Here is a 23086-nt window from a genome sequence, read left to right as displayed (position 1 = left end):
CCAATTGGGGCGATGAAAAATAACTCTCAAATTACTTACGGAAAGTGAAAATAATGCGTCTGTGTGTGTGTTTTTTGGTTTTATTTCAGCATTTTCCAGCAATGCACAGCCAGTTTAAAAGAATTGTTGTGTGATTTTTTGTTTTGTTTTTGCCTTCGCGCGCAGCAATCGAGTGAGATCTACACCGACGACAGGCGCGTTGTGTTACATGATCGGGCCAGCAATGCACGCGTGATCAATAATACCTTCCCGAAAAAAAGTACGCCAAAACACACGTCCGTGAGTGAGATAGTGAGTGTATGTGTGTGCGTGGAGAGGAAAAAGTCCTCCATAATTTTTGAGTGAATTTTGCGTAACACAAATTCCAGCATCGTCGTCGTCGCCACCATCGTGGTGTCGTGCAAGTCGGATCGATCGCCCGAGAGAGCCACTTCGCGGGTGTATGTGAGTGTATGTGTGCGGGCCTATCCGTGAAATATAGTGTGTCCCGTAGACCGTAGTGCCAACATCGAAGGAGGTGCAGTGGCAACGGTAGTAGAGGTAGTAGACAACGAGGACGACCATGAAACAGGCAAATGGTCGAGTGTTCGATCGGAATAAAGCCACCGCGTACAGCAGCCGGAAGTGAGGTGAGGAGGGAAGGGAACGACGAGGAGCTCGTTTGCACGAAAGCCTGCGGGAGTCCCCGCCAGCGGGAGCGGAACCGACTAGCCGCACCACTAACTGCGTCCGTCGAGATCCGGCCGACGTGAAGCAAGCGAGACGATTTGCTGAGCGCGCCCCCGTGTGCCGTGCGCCCCTTCATGGCCAACTTATGCAAAAAGGTAAGCGACCCGGGTCCTAGTTCTTAGTAGCAGCAGAAAAAGCGTATCATCTCAACGCTGTTTTTTTTTTCAATATGTTGCAAAAGAAACACATTTAAATGGGATCAGATGTAGAAAACAGCCACATGGTGGTAACCTTTTTCCTTCGGTGCGGAAAGATCAACAGCCCCAAAACTGGACCGATTGGAATTCATTAGTGGTGTATCGTGTCGTTTTGGTTTTTACGCGATTTTCAGACCGAAGGCGGTTGGGTTGGCGGCAGTGCCTAAAACCAGATTACAGATAATACACCTTTTTTCCCTTGCCGTCTCGCGTGTGCATTCGTCTGCATCGGGAAGATGTTAACCTTTCGAGCTGACCGAGTACCGAAACCTTGAAGCAATAATCCAGAATTGCTGGATGCCGTTCTTGGTTCTGCAGCTGATTTGCATAAAGCAAGTCGCGGTGGAATGATTATTTTAAATAGCACCTGGAACGATGCTTGTACGTGCGAAAGTATCCTTTCTGTAGCTCCCATTATTCAATTATGAATGGTGGTGCTTTTGCAGCGCATAATTTGTTAATTGTTTCAGGCAACACTACCGTTTTCAGCAATTCTATGTGAGTTGTCTTTGTATGGTTATGGGTATGTTTCAGAAGGTATTTAGGATCTAGATATTTAGGAGTCGTTGTTAGAACATTGGAGCTTAAGATATCCCGAAAGATGATATCACAAGTAAACAAGAATCTTCAGAAATGTTCAAACATTCTTAGTACAAATCATGATATCTCAGAACTCAGAATATTGAGGTGCCTGTTCCTCTAACAGGTTTGGGATCTTCCGCGCCAGATGTCATGGTTCATGGCACTGACCGATTTGGTTCATATAAAATCAATGTAGTGCTCTTTCCTGAACCTATTGCTACTCCACACAGATGCGCTCCGTTGGCCTTTCGCTACGCAGCCAACTGTATTTAATCAACTAAATGAATGTCAAACAGGGACGAATTGACATTTGCATACCTTGAGACGACCGGTCAATGTTGTGATTAGCGTAAAAGGAAAACGAGGAACAAATCAAAACGCTGGGCGCAAATCCTGGACGTTAAGCTAAGTGAACAGACTGCCAACGCACCAGAATCTGCCCACATCCGGGATCGTCGGATCTTGTACGACCCGTGGGTTCTAGGTTTCTCCCCGAGCAAATGACCGGTTGTTGTGTAGCTGCTGGCTTGAGGCGGGTGCTATTGAACCGGTTTCGCACACTCTTGGAAAGCAGCTCAGTTAGTTAGCCAGTGTGGAGGATAACTGAGCCATCGGCAAACCACTGCTCAAGAGTCCACCGGACTCTCTTTGTGTGGCTGGAGCTGGTCGAAAGAGATTAAATAAAAAAAAACAGTGAGTATACAACTGACGCTCCTCAGCAGTGACGTGAGGCAGCGCGAGGTTCATTTGCCAAGACGCCAAGAGGCTGATCTGTGTCTGGTTATTCTCCCTGTTTCCTTCCTTCCTTCCTTGCACGGAGGATTTTCGATGCGGTTCGCTGACCTTTTCGGCGAGTTGCTTATATAGAGCGGTGTTGGATTCTTCCAACGTCTGCTGTACCGTGCGCGCACACGGGGCGTTAATATAAATGTCAATGATTGCAGCCTGCCGTGTCTTGCCAAAGGATGATTATTTCCTGTACGTTGGCGCCCCCTCCGTTGAAGCTGTTCGAGCTGGAATTAATCGCGCATGCAAAAACAGCCAGCATGTCCGCCGACGAATTGGAATTGGAGGGCGGCAATTTTTGCGCTTTCTTTGTGCACGATTATGATGGTTGGCGGCTCGGCGGATCGATATCCGATGTACAGAGGACGACGTGCTCCAATAGTGTGCGGCCCTAGTCTGCTGCGACTAATTGAATCTTACCAACCCGGAGCCGGACAGATTGACGCGTTCGGGACGCTTGCGCAAGCGAAATTCGCACCCGTACTTACCACTTTGGGCGGGTTTGGGGGGCATCACCGGATACGGGAGACGGTGCGGGTTCGTTGCCGCCACACATACACCGATGCCGCTCTGACTGACCTTTTCCGTTTGCTGAATTCCAAATTCAATTCCGCTCCCGACCGTCATGCTCCAATAGTCATGTAAACGCACCACAGGGAGGGGGTTTACGAGGCGGTGCTGTCCGTTCGGGGGGGTGAGAGGTTTGGGATGAGATTTATGCAATCGAGTGCACAAACACCAGTTTTCCCCTATTCCACGGGCACCGACCGAGTTCGGCATGCGTGACCCGGGCCAGCCAGCGAGATACACTGGCCCCAAGAAGAAGCAGAAGAGCCAGCGCACACGATTTAGGACGGACTTAGAGGACCGTGCCGACCAGACACCACCACTGACCGAGTTGCCGTTTTGAGGCAGGATGAAATACGAGCTCTCCATTCGGAAGAGTGAGCCCTACTGACGACGATCGGCTTCAAGACGGGAGGGAGGGCTAATGCCTCCCTCAGTCCCGATGATACCTAGTGATGCCACGTGTTACGTAAGTTATTACCAGCTCACGATCGGGGGTTTCTTTTTTTCGGCCAGTTGGTGGCTTCATCTCCTACGCGGAGAGCAGCACCAATGTCCAATTCCTTCCTTCGATTGTGCCCATCTTTTATCATCGTTTTATGAAACCTAAATCAAGCACAAATCAGCGCCACACATTTGGATGTTAAACGGGACGGGTGGCGGTAAGATGACGCCAGGAGGCAAGGGAGAGCCAGCACCATGACAACCGTCCGATAGATGCGCGCGCCCGCGCGTACATCTCCCTTTCTGTGAGTGTTGTAGAGGCCATCGCCATCGTATACAAATGAACCGACTTGCTTTCGGGCTTGCGTAAGTTTAAGCGACTTTTCTTGCTGCGTCATTCTTGCACGTCGCGTCTTACAGAGCACAAGCGTCAGAGAAAGAGATAAATAGCGAAGGAAGCGAAAGAGTAAGAAAATAAACCTTTCACTTTGCTTCTTCCCTTCTGGGTCCGAGATGCCGCAAGAGAAGATCTGACGGTCTCCAGAAATACAGAACCCGTCCCGAGGGATCCTGTAGTCGGCACGCAAAAATGTGGTTGACATTTGAGAGGATAGAACCTCGGGCAGCAGTCGGGCAGCGAACCTCCCGGAGCAATAACAACACAACACATATTCTGATCGAGGCGGGGGAAGGTCGGCGACTTAGTTGATCGGGTGCTGGTCTCGGGTAGTCCAGATGCGAAATCGGTTCTTGTCGCTCATGGGCCAATTCTTCCTGTGGGTGGTGGTTTTGCGAAGTTTGTCTTCTGAGCTGAAGAATATTCTTTGTTCTGGTGTTGTGTGTATCAAACGTTGTCTAGTGGAAAGATCAGTGTGTGTACGTATGTAAATTGTGTATGTTGTTTTAAATATATCAAGGTAATTAATCTTCACATCAGTGTATGATTCTATTATTTTTCTTTATCAAAAAGATATTTATTATAAATAAAGAACAAAGATCGTCGGAAAAATAGTGCCAACTCCAGTGAATGGAATATTTTCTCGACAAATGGGATGATAAGTGATCCATTCATATTTTGTTGGAAATATTGATTATCGAATGAGAATGATTGATATACTTCATTCACATCGCCATACTGACAACAAATATTATAATTGAAATGGAGAGCAAATACCAACTATATAAGTGAATATAGAACACAAATATATAATCAGAAGAACCTTCAGACTTTGTTGAGTCTGATCAATTCTGTGATTCTGCGATATCAATCTATTATCTATTCCTGTCCGTCAATAGATTTATAGTGACTTTGGTCATCATGGACTTTGTCTGGCCAGCGACGCTTTATTGTATTCATTATAAAGAATTCAGTTCAGAAGAAAGCTTTAGCTGTCTAAATAAAGCACGGGATAACATCTCTTGCACAATCTACTAAATTGATGTAGTTGAAGTTATCTTAATGCTTGGAGGAAATATAATTTTATGTAGAATTTGGGGAACAATATATCGTGATAAATAAACAGGCTCCTTTAAACAAAAAGAAAACCAATCCAGCAGACTGTGCTTGGCAATTGTTGAGCTAATAATCCTTACTGAATGAACAGTTTCAAAAATCTTCATATATGGTCCAGACAGCTTTGAATTTGAACCAAATTCTCGTAAATTTAAAGAAGAGTCGGACAACTACAATCATATTAGTATTGATGTTTTTGATTATTACATCTTCCCCAGCCATTTATTCCTGTTTAATTCCAAATGTTGATTTATGCTGTAAAGGAATTGTGTTTCATTTTGTAAAACCCTTTTATTCTGGTATTATTACATTTATGTGTCGTGGCCATCCGTGTTCAAAGATGATGGTAACATTCAGACATTTATACCCTGCGCGACATAAACCTATCTTAACAGAAATCGCCTGCAGTGTACCTAATATTAACATTAGAACGACCGTACTAGTCATTTTGTTTTAAACGAGATGATCATGTTTTATTACATCTTACACAAATTCCTGATTTCATAGTAAACAAATCATAGTTTAATTAAATATTTCTTAAATGCCCGTTCAATATTTCCCATGCTTTTCCCACATACACTTGTTGCTTTTCCGTTCTCTTCACGCCTTCTGCTAACACAGATAACAAATGTACACCATTTCCTGTGCCCGAGACCCGCCTAGCCAACTATGACTAGTAACTGATTTTTATGCAAGCCCCACCAGCACACACCAAACATTATACTGAATGGTTTCGAATCAGCTAATTGAATCTCATTTCCTTCCAATCATCGATGCCGGCGTACTATTACGTGCACAGCAAAAGACACTCTTTGCTACTCTTATGGAGCGTGCAAAAAGTCTGCATAGAAATGGAATTAAAAAAAAAACAAATCCCTACAAAATCAGCAACACGAGCGCAGAAGAACGAGTGGCAGGCTTCTCCGCTAGATTTCCTGTTGCACAATAATGCTTTCGTCCCGCTGGACGGTCGTAACGCCTCTTCATATCATATTCCGCACATCATCACCGTGCCCGGTACGGTTCGATTAAAAAAGAAACATCAATTAAAATCAGTTCACTGAATCGCGAACCAGTGGCCAGTGGTGCTGCTGCGGGATTCGTGCACCTGAAGCGGACTGGCCCGTTGTTGGGTGCGATTTTTCATTTGCCTTTGCCTATCAGCCAGCCAGACAGACGGAAACATAAATAGTCTGTTTATAAATATGTTCGCTTACATGAACCCCACCACCCGGCCGTAGCCAAAGAGGCTGATGAAATCTGTCGATGCGATAACAAGCAAACACTTTGGCCACTCCCGGTCGTTGCATGTAGTAAGTGCAAAGTATGTTCTGTTGGTGGCGTGTTTTTTCTCCAATTCCTTTAACACCAAAACCACACACACCTGTGCACGTAACGATCGACAATAAGGAAAACATATCCACACCAGATCTCGATCGATCGATCGCTAACCGAGCCGCAGACAGCGGCATTCTCGTTAGGATAAGGTGGGCTGCGTTATTGTGCTTGTTTAATTTGGCGTTAGCTTTTGCTTTGTTTTACCAACCCACCAGCCCGCCAAGCGCCCCAGGCAACTGACCACAAGTCCTGTGTGCAGTTTTATGACCGACGGAAAACGAAACGACCAGGCGTTAACAATTTCCTGCCACCGCGTAACTAACGCGAACACAAAAGCCCACCGCGGAACGAATATTGTACCATGTCCTACCAACATGGTGGCACAGGGCGTGTGTGTGTTTGTACACCTCTATGGTTTTTAGCATGCATTGCTTTGCGTTTTTACTCATTTCAAAGTCAACATGAATTTATACTTCCAGTGTAAAAGTCAAACGTAACGAATGTGCCAACTAGCTTGTTTGCTCGGTTGCGTGGTCCCCCGCCCGGTCCCGATAATAAATGGGCTCATCGAAACATTCGGCCCAAACACAGGCAAGGTAGCCAAACACACATCCTATCGTACCAGGACGCGGATCCTGCTTCTGTAGTTTCCGCACGTTGTTTTTGGCTGTGATTTGGCAGGTCGAAGGGAAACGAAAGACTTCAAATAAAAGCGACGAACCTTGCCTCACATTATACGCAAGCAGCAAGTGTACGACATGCGCACTTAAATATTAAAATTGCGTATTTTTCACGCCGAACCAAGAAAGAAAGACCCCATACAGCTAACAAAGGCTACCGACGTGGTGAACTCGCGCGTACTCTCGTTATTATTGTACCCCGCGCGCCGCTCGATTTGCATTGCGAATTTCTCCACTGAACCGTGAAACGTGGTGCGGCGGTACCGCCACAACACCGTGTCCGAAAACAAGCCGTTTGTGTTGCTCTTCTCGACATGTGCTACCGGAGAGGATCATGCATATCATTGCCTTGCTTCCCCTTTGCTCCCCCGTCGTGTACACATTTCTTGCCTTGAGATATGGGCATTTTTTTTCGTGCTGTTGCTCCTTCGCTTCTTTCGATTCGAGTGCGAACGATCGGTTTTCAAACGCCAGACGCCCGAATGGGGCTGTTGATCAGATTCTCCTCCACCTCCTGCGGGTGCGTTTTTGTGTAATGTTGCACAGAGAAGTGAAATTACTTTCCATTTTTGTCTGCTCAACATTGTTTGCATACACTGGTCGGGTCTACAAATCAAAACCACAACCGAGCAGCGGGTAGTGTGTGGCGCTTAGTTTTGCATCATTAAAATTGGCTCCCGTTTGGAATTCATTGCGTACCGAAATAATGACCACAATAGAGCCGGTAGGAGCAGCAGTGTGTTTACCTTTGTTTCGTTTTTATTTGTGTCCCTGGTGTCGGTTGTCCCCGTGTACCGTTTGTTTTATTGTTGCTTAGCTGCATTTTATTGCACCATTAAACATCAGGCACGCTGGTGTTAAGCCATTACGGCGGGGAGGGCGCCTTCAAACACCGCCTTACTTCCTGTATGAAAAATTAATTAGATCACACTGTTGGGAAGGGGAATTTGGGCCTTTGTTTCAACGCCTTTGCTGCAAATTGAGTTAGATAAACGCCTTTAGATTGCTGTTACTGACCAGTCAGTAGATTTAATTTCTCTGTTCAAATAGAGTAGTATTACATTGCACCAATTAGCCAGTATCATGTCCGTAATATATATTGGAAATGACTGACTGCAATAATAATTGTTAATTTCCATAAAATGTGAAACTCTTTTAGAAGGTTTAAAATTGTATAGTTTTTGTTACATTTACTGATTGCAGTCTTGACTGTAGATTTCCACAAATGTTGAACAAATGTCAAATAATATTCTAACTGATGACAATCGAATGTGTTTGTCCAAGCAAATTAAATTCGAAAAAACCAACAGGCATATGCAAAAACGTAAAAAAGCAATCGCAATTCTCAACAAGATCCGGGTAATTGCGCAGCTCCACCCACTGGCTAATGTTAATTTCTGTATCAAACACAATTCCAACTCACTTCCTGGTTGTGTGACTCCCAATGTTCAATGTCAGCCGAATGTACTAGTTAGTGTGTCCTTCAGTGCGGCACCCTTCCCCAACCCCTCCTTGCAATCGCCCAACAGCAACAACAAAAAACGCTTCGATTCCTCTGCTCTCGATGGTTCTTCTGTCCGTTTCCCTTCACCAAATTTTGTAAAAGATTCTCATTAGTTTCATCCACAAAGCGCGCGGACGGTGTAGTTTTGCGATCTCACGCAGCTTACCCGCTGGAAAGGGTGGGGTTCTCGCATGACATCGTACCGAACCCGGAGACGTTGCCGCCGCCGCCGCCGCCTTTAGACGTCACGATGGCGGGCGACCACGGGCATGGTGCCAGTGAATTACTTTTCCTTTTTTTCCGCACCGTAGTTAACCTCGACGACCAATGGAGAGGGTGGGAGGGCTCTGTCCCGGGGTTTGAGATTAAGAACAGGAATTAATACACTGTTCGCGCCCCAGATCGAACGTGCAGAACACGGTTAGCAACAGTATCGGCTGGTTAACTTTGCTTTGTGGTTCAAGGCGATCCTTGTTGTTGTAGCTCTGTTTTTTTTGTTTTTTGTTTTTAGAGTAGTCCCCTTTTGTGTTGCTGGGAATGTGTATGTTCGTCGCTTGGTGCGGATGGGTGGTAAAAAAGGTAGCAACAATCAAGGCCGTCCCTTTTGCTGGAAGGGGAAGGACACCTTCCCGTATGGCAACTGCCAACCCTCGCGCCCGATGGGCATCGTGGGTCACACGACTTTGTTTTTGTGAGGAAATGGGACACCAATTCGGTCGTGGCCGCTCCGGTTCGTACAATATTGGTGTGTGTGTGTGTAAGGGCCGCCAAAGGGCGACTCACATCGTGAGCGAAGGCGTTGTTATGAGACGACCGAGCAATGATAGGTTTGCGTTGTGGGCAATATACGAGCAACGGTGTATGGAATGGGCAAATATATATTTATTTGGAATTGTTGGATTTTATTTTAAGCCTCAAAGGCACTTAGATGATAAGTAAGGATAGTTTTTACTACAAATCGTATAACAGTTTAGAACTGAATTGAGCGTATATTTAGCTATAATAGGCTATGCATTTTGTCAACAAATTTACGTACAGCAAACTTCTCATTGCTATCTTAGTTTGGTACTGCACATTTAAAGCATATAACTAATAATGATACAAATAATAAATCAGTACGATAATTTAAATTTTCATGACATGAAAAAAAATGTTAAAATGTATGTGGTGGGCACTTTATTTTGCCGACCACTGTATATTTATTTAGAATTGCTGGACTTTCTTTTACGTCTCAAAGGTACTTAGGTAATAAGTAAAAAAAGTTTTTATAGTAAATCGTATAACAGTTTTGACACCTAAATTGCGCGTTTAGTTAAACGATAATGATTGTTTTTCAAAATAATTGTTTTACAATTTGGCCAAGTCTTATACTCTAATCAGCATATAATTGTTTATAAAACATCTCGAATAACTTCTTTTTTTTTATATGATGATGGTTAATCCTCAGTATAACAGTTTTCCTCCATTATAGACAGTTAGTTCGAGTTAAGCGAAACCAGCAGCCGAAAATATTGCTAACAATGAACTACACCAAATTAAAGTGCTTCATCACACCACACCAGAGCTGATTGACGTCGTCGTCGAAGGACCAATTTACTACACACACACGAGCCACAATTAGCCACAAAACTGTCCCTCAAACCATTTGGCCCGGAGCCCATGCGATGATGCAACCATGTCACACGGAAAGTTGAAAGAAGCGGCCAATTGTTTGCAAGAACTTTAGCTGCACCGTCCCTGGCAATTAGTATCATGACGGGTGCTACGGCCCACTACCCACTTTCCAATTTCGCACAGTTCCATCAACACCTAGTGCCTAATTGCGTGTGCATATGTATTGTGATTGTGTGTATTTTACTATACCAATTTTTGGCCGCTCGAAAACCCCTGTAGCTCGATCTCCTTACCGGAGAGGAACAGGGGTAAATGATTTCATTTAAGTTTGGCACCCTGGCAGACAAGGTGGCGATCTTTCTCTGTTCATTTCAATAGACATTGCAACAACCAGTCCTCCTCTCCATCAATCACACACACACACACACCCAGCGAGTATCCAGTGAACGGAGAACGATCGTAGTGCTCGAGGGCACCGAAATTGACTGCTGCCATTCGGTGTGTACAGCAGGCTGGCACCACCTTTGACCTAGTAGAGTGGTGTGTGCTGTCCGCTACCTATCTACTCGCGCGACGTACTATTTACCTTTTCAGTGCGGCCGTAAGCCTCCCTTGTCCGATATACCTGTCTGTCACCCGCGTCCGACTGACCTAATGCCTTCGAAACGGACCTGCGGTCAAGAAATCAAGACATCAGCAACATGTGCTCGGCGCAGCTTAATTACCCAGCTGGTCGTGTTTCGTGTCGGCGAACTACTATCCGGACGACTACCGGATTTCGTTCGGGCGGTCTTACAGTTCAGCGGATCCGCACATTAAGGGCGTGATTTTGTTTTTCACCCGTGATTTTGGTGCTTTAACCACAGCACGCTTTAATCTTATTGCAATAACGCTCGAAAATGGGGATTAAGCGCGGAATGGGGCCTGAGTGTTATTTTTAAGAACCCGATCTGTAGGCTTAAACAGGCCTACTAATAGGTAAACGAGGTAGATAAGTAGTGCGCAACCGGTAGTGGCAAAACGTGTGTTGTGGTTTTTTTTTGGTTTTGTCGATCGTGGATCGATTTTAGAATCAAACGGCGGCGCCAATTGCATAAGAGCTCATTTGAATGATACAAGGCGTGAACAACTTCCAATAGGAAAGGTGCAAGAAAGGGAGAGAGAGAGAAGGTGTAACGTACTAAACATGAGATTACTTATAGGCAAACGAAGTTTCCCCCAATCTGGTATGACTTACGTTCTTGCCCCATGTTTTTTTTTTTGGTTGCGGCTAGTTCAAATAGAAATAATTGGATCCGTCGTGGCTGGATGCTGGAATCACTACAATGGAGCGTGAAGTGGCACACATGGGTATGGGTGGACACCGCATTAATTGACACAGGCCCTTTCCCCTTCCCCTTATAGTACCCCCTGGGTTCTTGTTGGAGTTCGCCAATCGCATTTCCGCGCAAATGAAGTTAACGCCATTCCACCGCTGCACAACCGATCTGGAGCAAAACGGCATGGGCTGGTACGCTGACCATGGGCTAATTCATGCACTCCTTTTACTATGTACACAGACACTCACCTCCACCACCACCGTTACCCCCACCACCGCGCGCGGGGTGGTCGAATGGGCGTTGGACATAGTGCACGAATTTCCATGCCCTTAAGTTGCTGCTACCAATGTGCGACCCCCCATTTTGAGTCTGGTAGCCCGGGAAGACTTTCACTAATCTTGCGTTTCAGCACTTGACGGGTGCATGTGTGTCTGCACCGCGCACAGCCGCCTAACCGTTTAGACGCAACCGTTTGCTGTGGTCAATGCCCAATTAGAAGGTTTCTTGATCGGTTGCTAAGAAGAGAAAAAAATATATATCGCTCAGCGCAAAGCGCTATGATACGATAATTACGGCGATGAATTTGAACCGTCGACGAAACGACAGCCTGAAGGGGTGGGGGGACCACCACTTTATCGGGCCTCGGGCGTACACGGTGTAAGCAGAAGGCGGAACACACCGACACCCTGGTGCTCTCCTTCGAAACCGGGGCCTGACCATCGACGAGAATGCAGTTTTTAGAAGGGTTTTTTTCAGTACCCCAAATGCCAAACAACGACGCGTTGGTCAGCTTGTCACGACACAGATGTGGTTTGTGTGGGGGCCTATCTATCGGGTCGCGCGGGGACTAACTCCCAAAAAACGTTATTATATCATCAAAAACCCGACCGAGCGGGCTGAAAAATTGCCACAAAACATTGTACAATTCAATTAGCAAAATATTTCAATCTACGTACGCTCAGCGCAGCAGAGGACAAACAAACAAAAGGGCCTCAAGGGAGGCGAAGGGATAAAGATTTATTGGCCACGATTAGAGTCATTGTGTGTTTATTGGGTAAAGCACACACACACACAGCACTGGAGGAAGGGACTCACGAATGATCGATAGGTTCGGTGGGCGTACCTGAACTAGACTAACCACCGGCTACCGGTGAGTGATCTATCGACGTTTTGTGTCGGCCCTTTTCCCACCGAGTTTGCGATCGCCTTTGCTTTGGCCGGAAATTTTGCGTTCCGCCAGGTAAAACATAAGGATCATAGTAGATACCTTGCGCTCCTGGGTGAGGTAATAATACACACAACGTGTCCCGCGCGGAATAATTGGCCACCGGAGATAAATGTTTGTGATCTGTGCGGGTTCTATTACTACTACTACCGGGGGGCACCGGCAATCATTGTTGCTGATATGGTATTTATTTGCCCTGGAACTTCGATATGTGTGTGTGTGTATGTGTGCTGTGTTTCCTCCCAACGTTTGACTCTTCCAAGCGGAAACCTTTCACATGCTCTTTGGCTTTGGCATGCTTTGCTGGCGGGGTTAGATAATTGTAGATTCTTATCAGGAAGCAGTAGAATGTGCACTGTGTCTCGAGGCTTTGGACTTTTTCTTTGTGGCGTTACGTAACGTGACAATTTAGCATGATTTAGTAACATTTTGCAAGGTAAAAGTTTAGTTCCACCCAGTTTGAGCTTTTGGCCAACGGGACCCGACCCCGGTACTTGTCGGGCTGAAATTTACTGGAGCGTACGCCTTGAACGGCTTTAAACCGATCCCCGTTATAGGAACTACGCCTTGTCAAACGCCTTGCAGCAAGTGTCAGTTTTAGTGAGCTTTGTGTCATGACTGCTACCATGGTATTACTGACAGGAGATATAATTAGAGGTTATGACAGATCTGACAGTTTCGTTTTTATTCTATTGCAGGCTGCTTGGCCCGGTTTCTTACATCTGACAGTCACTCATTGGATAGTAATAATAGTGCATGTTATTCGAGTACAGAACAATGTGCTCTTATGGTGATAAATGGCCTTGTTATAGCACATTTAGACGATGGTAGAGAAAAAAAAAGAGGATTATGAAGGATTGGTTCTAGTCGACTGGCCGTTATACGTTATACTTATATGTTATGCGTTACAGTATTTAAAGTACGTCTTGGATGACGTTCCTGAATTTCTTCCGTCATTGTCTCATTTAACTCACCCATTGTGACATTAATGCTAGCTTCTATTTTGAATAAGAATCAATATCCTAATCTCCTAAATCCTGACTTATAAGAATCTAATATCCTATTTGATTAGGGCGCTTTATGCAATAGGATCGCCTTTGATATCATCTTAGATGATCTAGATTCAATTGTTTTCGTAGCACCTTTTGACTAGCTTTAGCTGTTGGTCAGAATAGGAATGTGTTTCATCTTAGGCCCTAGTTTCAAGTGAATTCTAGAAAGCGGTAGTTTTGTATTTTTCCCCTAGTAGCTTCAAAGTACATGCATATTCTTTCACGCAAATTTATAAATATTAATATTTCTGTTCCATAAATCGTACGCCTCAATAACTCAATTCAAAATAAACCCACAAATGAATAATAAACCGAACCAATCCGCATGCAGTGATACCCTTATTTAGCCTCCTTAATGTGCTACACTTTACGGGCAGGTAAAAACAGTACTTTGACCAATCCGTTTACTGTTCGTTATAGGCGCTGCTTTATGCCGAAACCATTTGTTTCTTCTTCCTCCTCCTCCTCCTCCTCCTCCTCCTCCCCCCTCGGCACCACACTCACTCAGGTGGGGCATCACTTTCACTTTCTCTTCGCACGCCGATTACTCAGGCTCGGGTGCAATGAATGTGCAAGCAAATCATCATCATCATTCAATAATATAGCAATCGTTCATCGAAGATCATATTGTTGAGGGCACCCGAAAAAAAACCCCACCCAAGGAAAAATGCCATTTTTATACGTGTGTGTGTGCGTGTGTGGAAATATAACGGGAGGGAAATAATCGGAATAATGCCCTGTTTGTGTGCAAAATTGACCGATTGGCAACGTGAGCGTTTTGCCAAAAACAAAACAAAAAATTGGCCACCGAAACCGGTGTTTGATTAGCCGCAGGAGGGCTGCACACGGCGGCATGACTACGCATGAGCTGTTTCAGGCGTGAGGAAATAAAAGAAAAAAAAATGGAGTACTTCAATTCATCACCGCTGAGCCGGCGGTCGGACACACGCCGAAAGTCATGGCGCGCGCTCGTGTAATAGAGATTGTAATCGGAGTTTTCATTTCACTTTACGATCGGGTCGGGTTCGCTGCCGTCTGCCCCGCGAAGATGCAATCGAATGTGAAAGTGTGTGCAAAACCACCCCGCGTGCACGGGGACGATACGGCGGTTTTACGGTGCAAGTTCGCAAAAATCGCGTACTTGTTCTTGGTAGGCCTCTTCCACGCCAGCCCATTAAGAGGGGGCGCACCATTTGAAAGTGAAGCGAGTTCGTCGCTTGGTGTGACATTTCGAGACATTTTTATCCTTTTTCTCTCCCCTTTTATTTGCCTGGTTTTATATACCGTTTCGATGAGTGTTTGATAGGTTAAAGGCACTCACGTGCTCTTTATAATCCAAAAGCTCCAAGTTCATCCACATCGCCAACCCATTCTAGAAACAGTGTGCTCTTCCACGACCGGATGGAGAACGAAATCCAAATCCACACACACAGCCTTCAATGCAAAGTAACCTTAACCTGCCCACCGTGAGGCTGGCACACGCACTATTAAATGTGCTATTTTATTTCCACCATTTATTTGATGGCTCATTTTCACTTTATCGCTTTCCACGGCGGCGTTACGAACCTGTTCGCGAGCAGTGATCGCTAAAAAAAGGCTAACCCATGGCCTTCATCAGCTTTGGGTGAGAAACCGAGCGGCAGTTACTGGAGGTAAATTATTCATCCAGAAGTGTGCGAATTGTGTATCAGGTGTGCAAGAATGCGTGTATGTATATGTCCTTGTGCAGAATAAGATTGTGACGATATTAACATTTCAAAATAAGTATCGATCGTGCACCATCAGCGGATTTTAAAGGGATCGTTTTTTGTGCCAATTGATAGGCTTTATGATGAAGAAAACGTAAACGCGTCCGATGATTGAAATGTCATCATTAATTAAATCTTGATTGTCTTGTACGGGGGGCAAGGCAAATACAACAACCACGGCTCGAGCTAACGAACCTAACCGATGACAAGGAAGTAATTTCCATGCAACAATGAGAGCAAATTTGTTTGCTTTCCCAACCTTGCCTTGCCTTGCGCACCATTATCTAACGAAACCGCGTTGCCATTCACCCGGCTCGGTCGGTTTGGTCGCGTGGAGTGGGTCGCGCTCGCGCATTGAGGCTGGCCATGGTCGTCGCGTCGGTGCGTTGTTGTCGGAAAGTATCGAAAGCAGGACACCGGCAAGGCACGCGAAAACTGGTCGCGATTGCAAATATACGGTGTGCCCAATCGGCCGGCCAACACTGGCCACAGAGACAATCTCCTAGTCCCCCCCTCACGGTGTGATACGTGATATAGTTCGGCGACGGGTGCTGGCGATGGCGGCCCCGTTTGTCACGTTCACGATGTTGAAGGATTAGATGGGAGGCAACGGGAGAAGGAAAGGTGAGACAGTATGGGACATACAGTGCGGGAAAGCCCATGTGTGTTCGATCGGTGGAGGAAACCGAAAAAAATAAACATACTACCCCCATTACCTGGCGCCACTAGTAGAGCGGGCGTAGGAGAAAAAAAACAACTGACGCTGACCCAAGTGCACATGGTAATGTGTGCGGCGCACATGATCTGTTGCAGTGGGAAATCCCCTTACCAGCCCGAGCCAAATGCGGGAAAAAAGGGACACAGAAAGAAAACATCGCACAGTTTAAAATGTGTAACAAAAAGGTAGCGCCCGGGCAAAACCAAAGGTGCTTCGGCGAGCTTGTGGACGCGAGACCACCCGAGATTCGCCCCCCACATCTGGCGGGAACGACAAACTGCAGAAGGCTCTCCAATCCAACCCGAACAGTCTCTCGCGACTCCAATCGAACACGGTGTGTGCATATAATCACGTTTGTATTATTTATATTTTCACTCAACTTCACTCATGCAAACCACGTGACAGTGAGACAAAAAGTCGTTTAAGTGCATACGCCCGCAGGAAGGCTGGCGGAAGGGTGATGATGATAAAAAAAAAACAAACTCCCTCGGGGTGACTCCCGCAAAACGGGCAAGCGAACGGGGGAGAGAGCTCATTACATAAATATGCTATTACGATACATGTGTTTTATTATTACGATTGCCCTGCACTGGACACGAGCACCCGCTGCCGCCGAAATGATGGGAAAAGTGCATCGAGATTGCAAAGGACTGGTAGCACCACAGGGGTAGGCAGCGGAGGTACTTGATGCTTGCCCAATAAACAACCGGTGGCTATCCGATAGATGCTGGGTGGTCCTCACCGTGTGAGTGCCCGGGAGCGGATCGTTTAGCAGTTATATTTCTGTTAGAAGTGCCTTAGACAGCTGGTACCAGCTTAAGACAACAAGCAAATGGGACAACGTTTGGGAAACATAATTGATAAAGGATCCTGCCCAAAGTTGCCTTTGCTTAGCAGGCAAAGAGCAAAATACACTTTTTTTATAGATGTAATGGATGCGGTGTGTGGTACTTGAGTTTAAATGGAGCTATACGTTTATAGATGTTTATCAAATTATGAAATCAGAAATTGGATCGTTCGGTATCATTGCAAAGCGTGTCTTTCAGTCAGGCCTTCTATATTGAATTGTAAAATTGTAATTGAAATATTCGCTATTTTGCTGATTTGGAGATGAATTCTTTCAAGAAGAAGAAGAGTAGCTTATTATTTCAGTGAAATCTCTCTGAGGTGAAACTTCAAGGAACCGTCAGTTTAGAGAGATATTCATATACTTTTTTTGTGAAATGTCATCCAACAATTCACCTTAAAGAATGCCAGGAAGGATGCCAAATCACACATGCAGTTTGAAGAATATTCGTCTTGAGGAGACATTCATCTTTAAGAGACAGAAAATGTATGGAAACTAAGGGGACCATCAATATGTTCATCTAACAGAAACAATTCATCTTGAAGATACTACATCTTATTAGACATCTTAGAAATCATCTTACCTTCACTGTATGAAAAGATTGATTGAATTCGTTAATAACGACTATATTTCACGATTGTTTGAAAACGTAGAGATGTAAGTAGATCTCTAGATCATGTTCCTATAATATGACTACGGCGAGTACATTTTTAAGCCGTGCACTTTACCGTTGTTCTACGGTTTTGCATACAGGAACAATAACAGTTCCTATTAGTTTTTTGTTTCTTCTCATATATCCAAAACTCTGAGTAACATTATAACTAAGAAGCGAGGAGCATTTAGCGAAGTTATAATTGCTTATTCCTGTTCAAGATCCTACATGACAGTACCTTTCTACTGAAATCATACGACATCAAAATATGACGATGTGTATAACATATTGTTAAACATTAAGAACAGCAACATGGAAGATACGCGAACACATTGAGAACTTTCAAATGAACGAAGTAGTTTATCGTTACTGAGAACCATATTTTAGATGGAATTCTATTGATGTCAATTGCTCCAGTGTTCTGCTCAATTTGCAATGAGATTACCAGCTGAGAAGCATGGATAGCCTGCAAAATGAAGTACATGTTATATAAAAGCTTTCAAAAGTTTTGTTTTTGGATGAAATCGCTGAATTGACATGTTCTTCCTCTCAGATTTTGCACCAGAGATATTGTACATTGGATCAGTTAGGTATAGGTCCAGGAAAATCTTATATCATGCTCTTATTCTTAATTTTGCACTCATTCTGATAGTTGTTTTGCAACAAATTTCCGAAGTAAGAAATGATTGTAAAAGGCAAAGATTCTATTGGAACCCTGCATTTATTGACGATTACTTAACGTTTTCTCGTTGAATGTGGCTCCAGATGGATGAACGCAAGCTAGTGATGTAATGTTGATTGAATTAAATTCCAGAAAAGCTACCCCTAAAACCTACTTATTAAATGCGTTATCATCCATTCATAACCTCATTTCCATTTCAAACCTGTACCACACACCAAAGCACTTGTTGTGTGTCTCCATATCAATATCAGTAATGCCGTTCGGCGTTCTACAGCCAACGAGCGCCGTTCTAATCATATCGAATTAACCACCAGCCAACCGTTTCGATACTGCTGCTGCAAATGTACGCCCCAGCATTGGCCTGTCGATTGCGACACAGTCGTTCCTTGTTCCGATCGAGCAGTCTGAATACTCGTTCTTTCCCCGCCGGGCAATCTATCACGCCATCCTTCCTCCTTACCGAAACATGTGGCAATAATTCTCCCAGGCTATCATTTACCCCGTTCGGTTCGGCTCTGGGTAACCCTTCAACCCTCGTTACCTAAATACGGCACCTCAAATTAACCCGGTTGCTGCGCCGTAGGACGTAACACCATCACCATCACCGCCACCAGCAGCGGGGTAAGCATGCAAATCGAATCGATAATGTCGATGATTTTGTGCACGAGGTTAGGGGTTAGGACCGTTGCGTCCCACGTGTTACCGAGGGCTCCCCCAACTGCAGCACCACAACCAGACTCCTACTCCACTTGAGGGTCAGCAATGCGGCACAAATGCGGTAGGTGTGCTACCGGCGTCAGTAGCAGGCTCGATTATATGCACACAAAAAAAGAGGAAGTTTGGCACGCTTGTTGCAAAACGTCTGCAAAAAAACGCCCCGTCAGCTTTTGCCAAATGTCAGTGTGCACATGGGCATGAAGGGAGGCAACGGCGTTTTTTTAACAATCGTAACAAAAAGGAAGCAAATTGTCGGTTTAAGCATCATTACGAGCCGGCAAAGCTCGAAACATTAGCCAATGGTTTAAATGAGGCCACCCTCAGCCGCACGGACGGGGGTGCCCTTTTGTTGTACGCGTGGGCAGATAATGCAGGTCTACCGCGGTCGATTCCTCCTCGCTGCCTCCCTCCCGCACACAATTAGATGCATGTGCAAGTGATGCAAAATTACTGTCGTTTGCCATCATAATCGCAGCCGAGTCCTTGGGTGTGTGTGTGTGTGTTAGAACCTTCCTTCAACGTTTAGAAAACGTCAATGGAGGTCTTTTTTGCGTCATCATCGGCAGGAAAATCGATACAATTGGTGTGTATGCGGCGACCTCGGTACGGCACCACACGCTACGAAACTGCCGCCTTTGATGATGCAATAAAGGCACTATCTGTGCGACATCTGAACCGTTCGATCTACTAGCCTTAAAAGTGTGCCCCCTGTGCTAGAGCAACAAAATTTGATTGATTTCCTTTAACGAGCCGTTTACAGCGCAACTATTGCGCGAGGAAACGATAAGCATCACTCGTTGAAATAGAGACATACATTCTGGCGCGGGACACCCATTCTCCCAAATTGTTCTGTCAACGCGCCCAGCAGGGGGAGAGTTGGGTCAAGGATTTATGGTCCGACGGAGCACATAAACCGTACCAGACACCACACATTAAGGCACTAGAGCATGAGAGTTGTTAAGTTTGGGAAGGACATTCTATTTGGAACGACCGAAAAATAATTCACTCTGGCTGGTATAGGAATGGCAGTGCACCCGATCGTTTGCCACCGTTCAATCTTGTCCCGTCCGAGCGAGACGCACGCGCGCATAACTCACGCACGGTCACTCCCAAACGCACTAGTGGACCCTTGTCTCTCCGCTCCTTCTCTGAAGGTCTTGAGAAATTGAGATGTTAAATGTCAGTTTATTATTTGTCTTGGCTCGCGACAGGACGGAATTGGTGATCGAAAAGGCGGGGTATTTCGAACATGGTTCTGTTTTCCTTCCCCCAACCGATCGCAATCTTTGTCCATTTTGAAGCAGTTTAGTCAATTCCCCCCAAAGCGAACCCATTCCAGACGGGGGCGGACGGTGCATGCATATTTGTTTAAACGCTAACGATATATACGCAGACCCTCGAGGTGCTCGACCAAGTTGCTCTCGAAAAACCCTGAAGCCCAATATTGCGCTTTAGTGAGTGGTCCTCAGCAAACCAAACCGAACAGGGGGCTCCAGTGGCATTCTTCAAGGATATTCTAGACCACCGCAGCTAGTCCGTGTATCCTAGCGGGCACAAGATGAATGATTTCATTTTCGTAACATAATTCACGACATGAGACCCATTGGAGCACAGCAGGGAGAGGAAGGTTAGTGAATGGGAGAGGCAAGGGTAAATAAATAGAGCTAATTTTCACCTTCATGTCCGGGCACCGGCTGGCTGGGAGTGGTCACTTTGGAATGCATGCACTGTTGCTCCAATACGGTGTGAGGGTCGCGCACTCCCACACCCAACACCGAAAGTATCTAAACAAAAACCACAACCTGGAAGCGAATCGAAAAAAGGTTCACCAGACGTTTCTGTTAACATGATTATGAAAATAATCACCATCATCCGTGCACGACAGCGCGCCCCTGGCACAGAAATTGCAGTTTGAATGTAATGTTAGAGGACCTAAAACTGTGGAACCAATCGGTCCGTTCTCTCGCCTGTTGGACGCGACTACTACAAAACACCACGGTATGCCACGGTCACTCCGGTTCCGGAACCTTTATGTTTGGCACCTAATTCGCACCTTATGAAGGCTACACAATGGCCACTTAGGCCACCAGGCCGTTTAAGGAGCTGATCTTTCTCTCATGATCTTGCCTCTATAGTGGCTGGTGAGTGGGCTATTATATCTAACCACCGTATGAATCAATCGATTCCACATGATTCAATTAACAACATTCATGTGAAAAAAAATGCGATACCTGATATCCCCCACCCAAGCCGAGCTGGAGTTACAATCTCACTTCCACTCGTTGGTACAACAAATTAGTAGGGAAATTTGTAACCTACACGCTCTGTCCACTCTACCGAGATCCTTTCGATTTCGTACCGAAAAGCCCCACACCAAAGCGTTTGCCATTCACTTCGCTATGTATATCTCTCTCTCTCCCGCTTGCTCTCGAGTTTAACCTGGACGCCCGGAGGGTGGGTGATCCGATCTGTGCCGAGCGGAAACTCTTTGGAGTGTACAGGATTCGGTGGGCGCGGTTAGCTCGCGAGCACTTGTAAATCAGCTGTTCGCAGGTTCGCCATGCGGTCCCCCGAATCCCGACGGTGGTGCGATCGATTGCGTGAGTTGTGCCGTGGCCGGTGCACGAACCGGATCGGAATCCAGGCGAGTCTCTTGTAGAGCGCTGTGCGTGGAATTCTAATCGCGAGGTGCGAAGTGCGGATTCGCGCGTAATAACAGTAAAATAGAAATCCTTCCCTCAGGGGTAGCGTGAAGTGAGTGTGCGCGCACGTCTGGACGAAGAAGTTCGTCGAGGATGCACTTGGGGGAGTAGTAGATTGCGTGGCAACAATTAACATTCTTGTCGTGGTGTGCTGCACGCTGTATGTAATTTATGTGACGTGATGGTAATGGTTAGGGGCAGTGTGTGGGCTTTGTGGAGTGTGCACAGTGTAAGGGTAAAGATCGACGGTAACCTACAATGATGACTTTGGTGGGCTTGTGAATGAATCATTCCCTGAACAGTGTGCTGTGTGTACGCGTTGGTGGATCTTCACGTGATATTCTTGCTACAGTCGATGCGGCCTCTTAAGGTAAATTTAACGCGGTTTAAACTGTAAGAAAGTTTTATTGATCTTTACTGGAATTTCCCAGATGATTAGACGTACAAACAACTCGTCATAAATAGTACGCAAATTCGATCCTAACCGATTGTATAATGTGCCTCCGGCAAACTTCTGCTCTCAAAAAGAGGACATAATCAACCAATTTGTAATCCTACATGCACCACGACCACATCGTAAATCTCTGCCCATCCATCCACGGACCTTCCTTTGCAAATGCCCTCACGTACGGCCGGACGGCTCAGACAGTGGTTCGCATGTTGTCCGAAGTGTTTACTGAACGAGTTTTCGATGGTAAAAGTATGTCGAACACTCTTTTATTGCCACGAAGACTGCGTCGGAAGTCGGAAGAAATCGGGCATCAGTTGCAATGAGTCTTCCGATTGCGTAGTATTAGTATAGGGTACACCCGTAGGTACGTACGCGTGTAATGAAGTTATTAATCGCAATATTGAATGCACCCACTGAGTGTGCGCCCCGTTTTCCGGTCTGGTACGCCGCCGCACACGCGTTGAGTAATGGCGGATGCCGAATATTTAAGGGCGGAAATTGATCGCGGTAAAAGCCTATGCCAGCCAGCCAGTCAGCCAGCCAGCCAGCCAAGAACCGTTTCCTAAAGACACGCTGTGCGGTGGAGTAGCTGGGGGTCCGTGTGTACTGCGGGCTGCCGTGACGTTTATAGAATATTAATTAGTCGGTCGAACGGGGCACAATGCCGCAGCCCCGGAGGTTGACAGTTAATGGAAGCTAATAGTTGGCCCCGAAAGTACGCACACGCCCGCAAAGTGTGTTTGCTTAACCTTGCGGGCGCGCAGCACTGGTACTGTGCCGTACCTTTTCGAGCCGAGAGATGGTGAATCATTTTGGCCCGGGCGTGTGGAATGTGCTCGCGCAATGGTGGAAGCTTTGGCTGGAGGAGCAGCTCAGGGGTCTAATCGATCGGTGGCTACCGATGTCGTAAGGATCGTATACTTCACATTGCCAATGGTGCATGACGCATGCTCGCGAGGCTGGGAACTATCTGTGAGGTTAAGCCAAACAAAAGAAAACAACTGTGAGAGGAACAAAGA

The 23086-nt window shown here is 45.8% G+C and overlaps 1 protein-coding gene across 8 annotated transcripts in view; it reads left to right on the top strand.

The window, feature by feature from the left end:
* Positions 1-23086, top strand: part of LOC120955777 (transcription factor SPT20 homolog) — a 93158-nt gene that overhangs the window by 39990 nt on the left and 30082 nt on the right. For 4 of the 8 annotated variants that reach the window (XM_040376916.2, XM_040376912.2, XM_040376917.2 and 1 more), the window contains exon 2: positions 90-824. Coding sequence is in view for 2 of the 8 variants with exons in the window: in XM_040376917.2 (XP_040232851.2) it covers positions 804-824 (21 nt within the window). In the remaining 6 variants the exon portion in view is untranslated. Of the gene's footprint in view, positions 1-89; positions 825-3841; positions 4223-21432; positions 21987-23086 lie in introns of those variants that run through there. The other 4 variants (XM_040376914.2, XM_040376915.2, XM_040376920.2 and 1 more) reach the window with 4 other exon arrangements.

Source organism: Anopheles coluzzii, chromosome 3, assembly GCF_943734685.1.
Source record: "Anopheles coluzzii chromosome 3, AcolN3, whole genome shotgun sequence".
NCBI classification, from domain to species: domain Eukaryota; kingdom Metazoa; phylum Arthropoda; class Insecta; order Diptera; family Culicidae; genus Anopheles; species Anopheles coluzzii.
The sequence above is the reverse complement of the archived record's forward strand: the minus strand, read 5'-3'. Positions and strand labels throughout refer to the sequence as shown.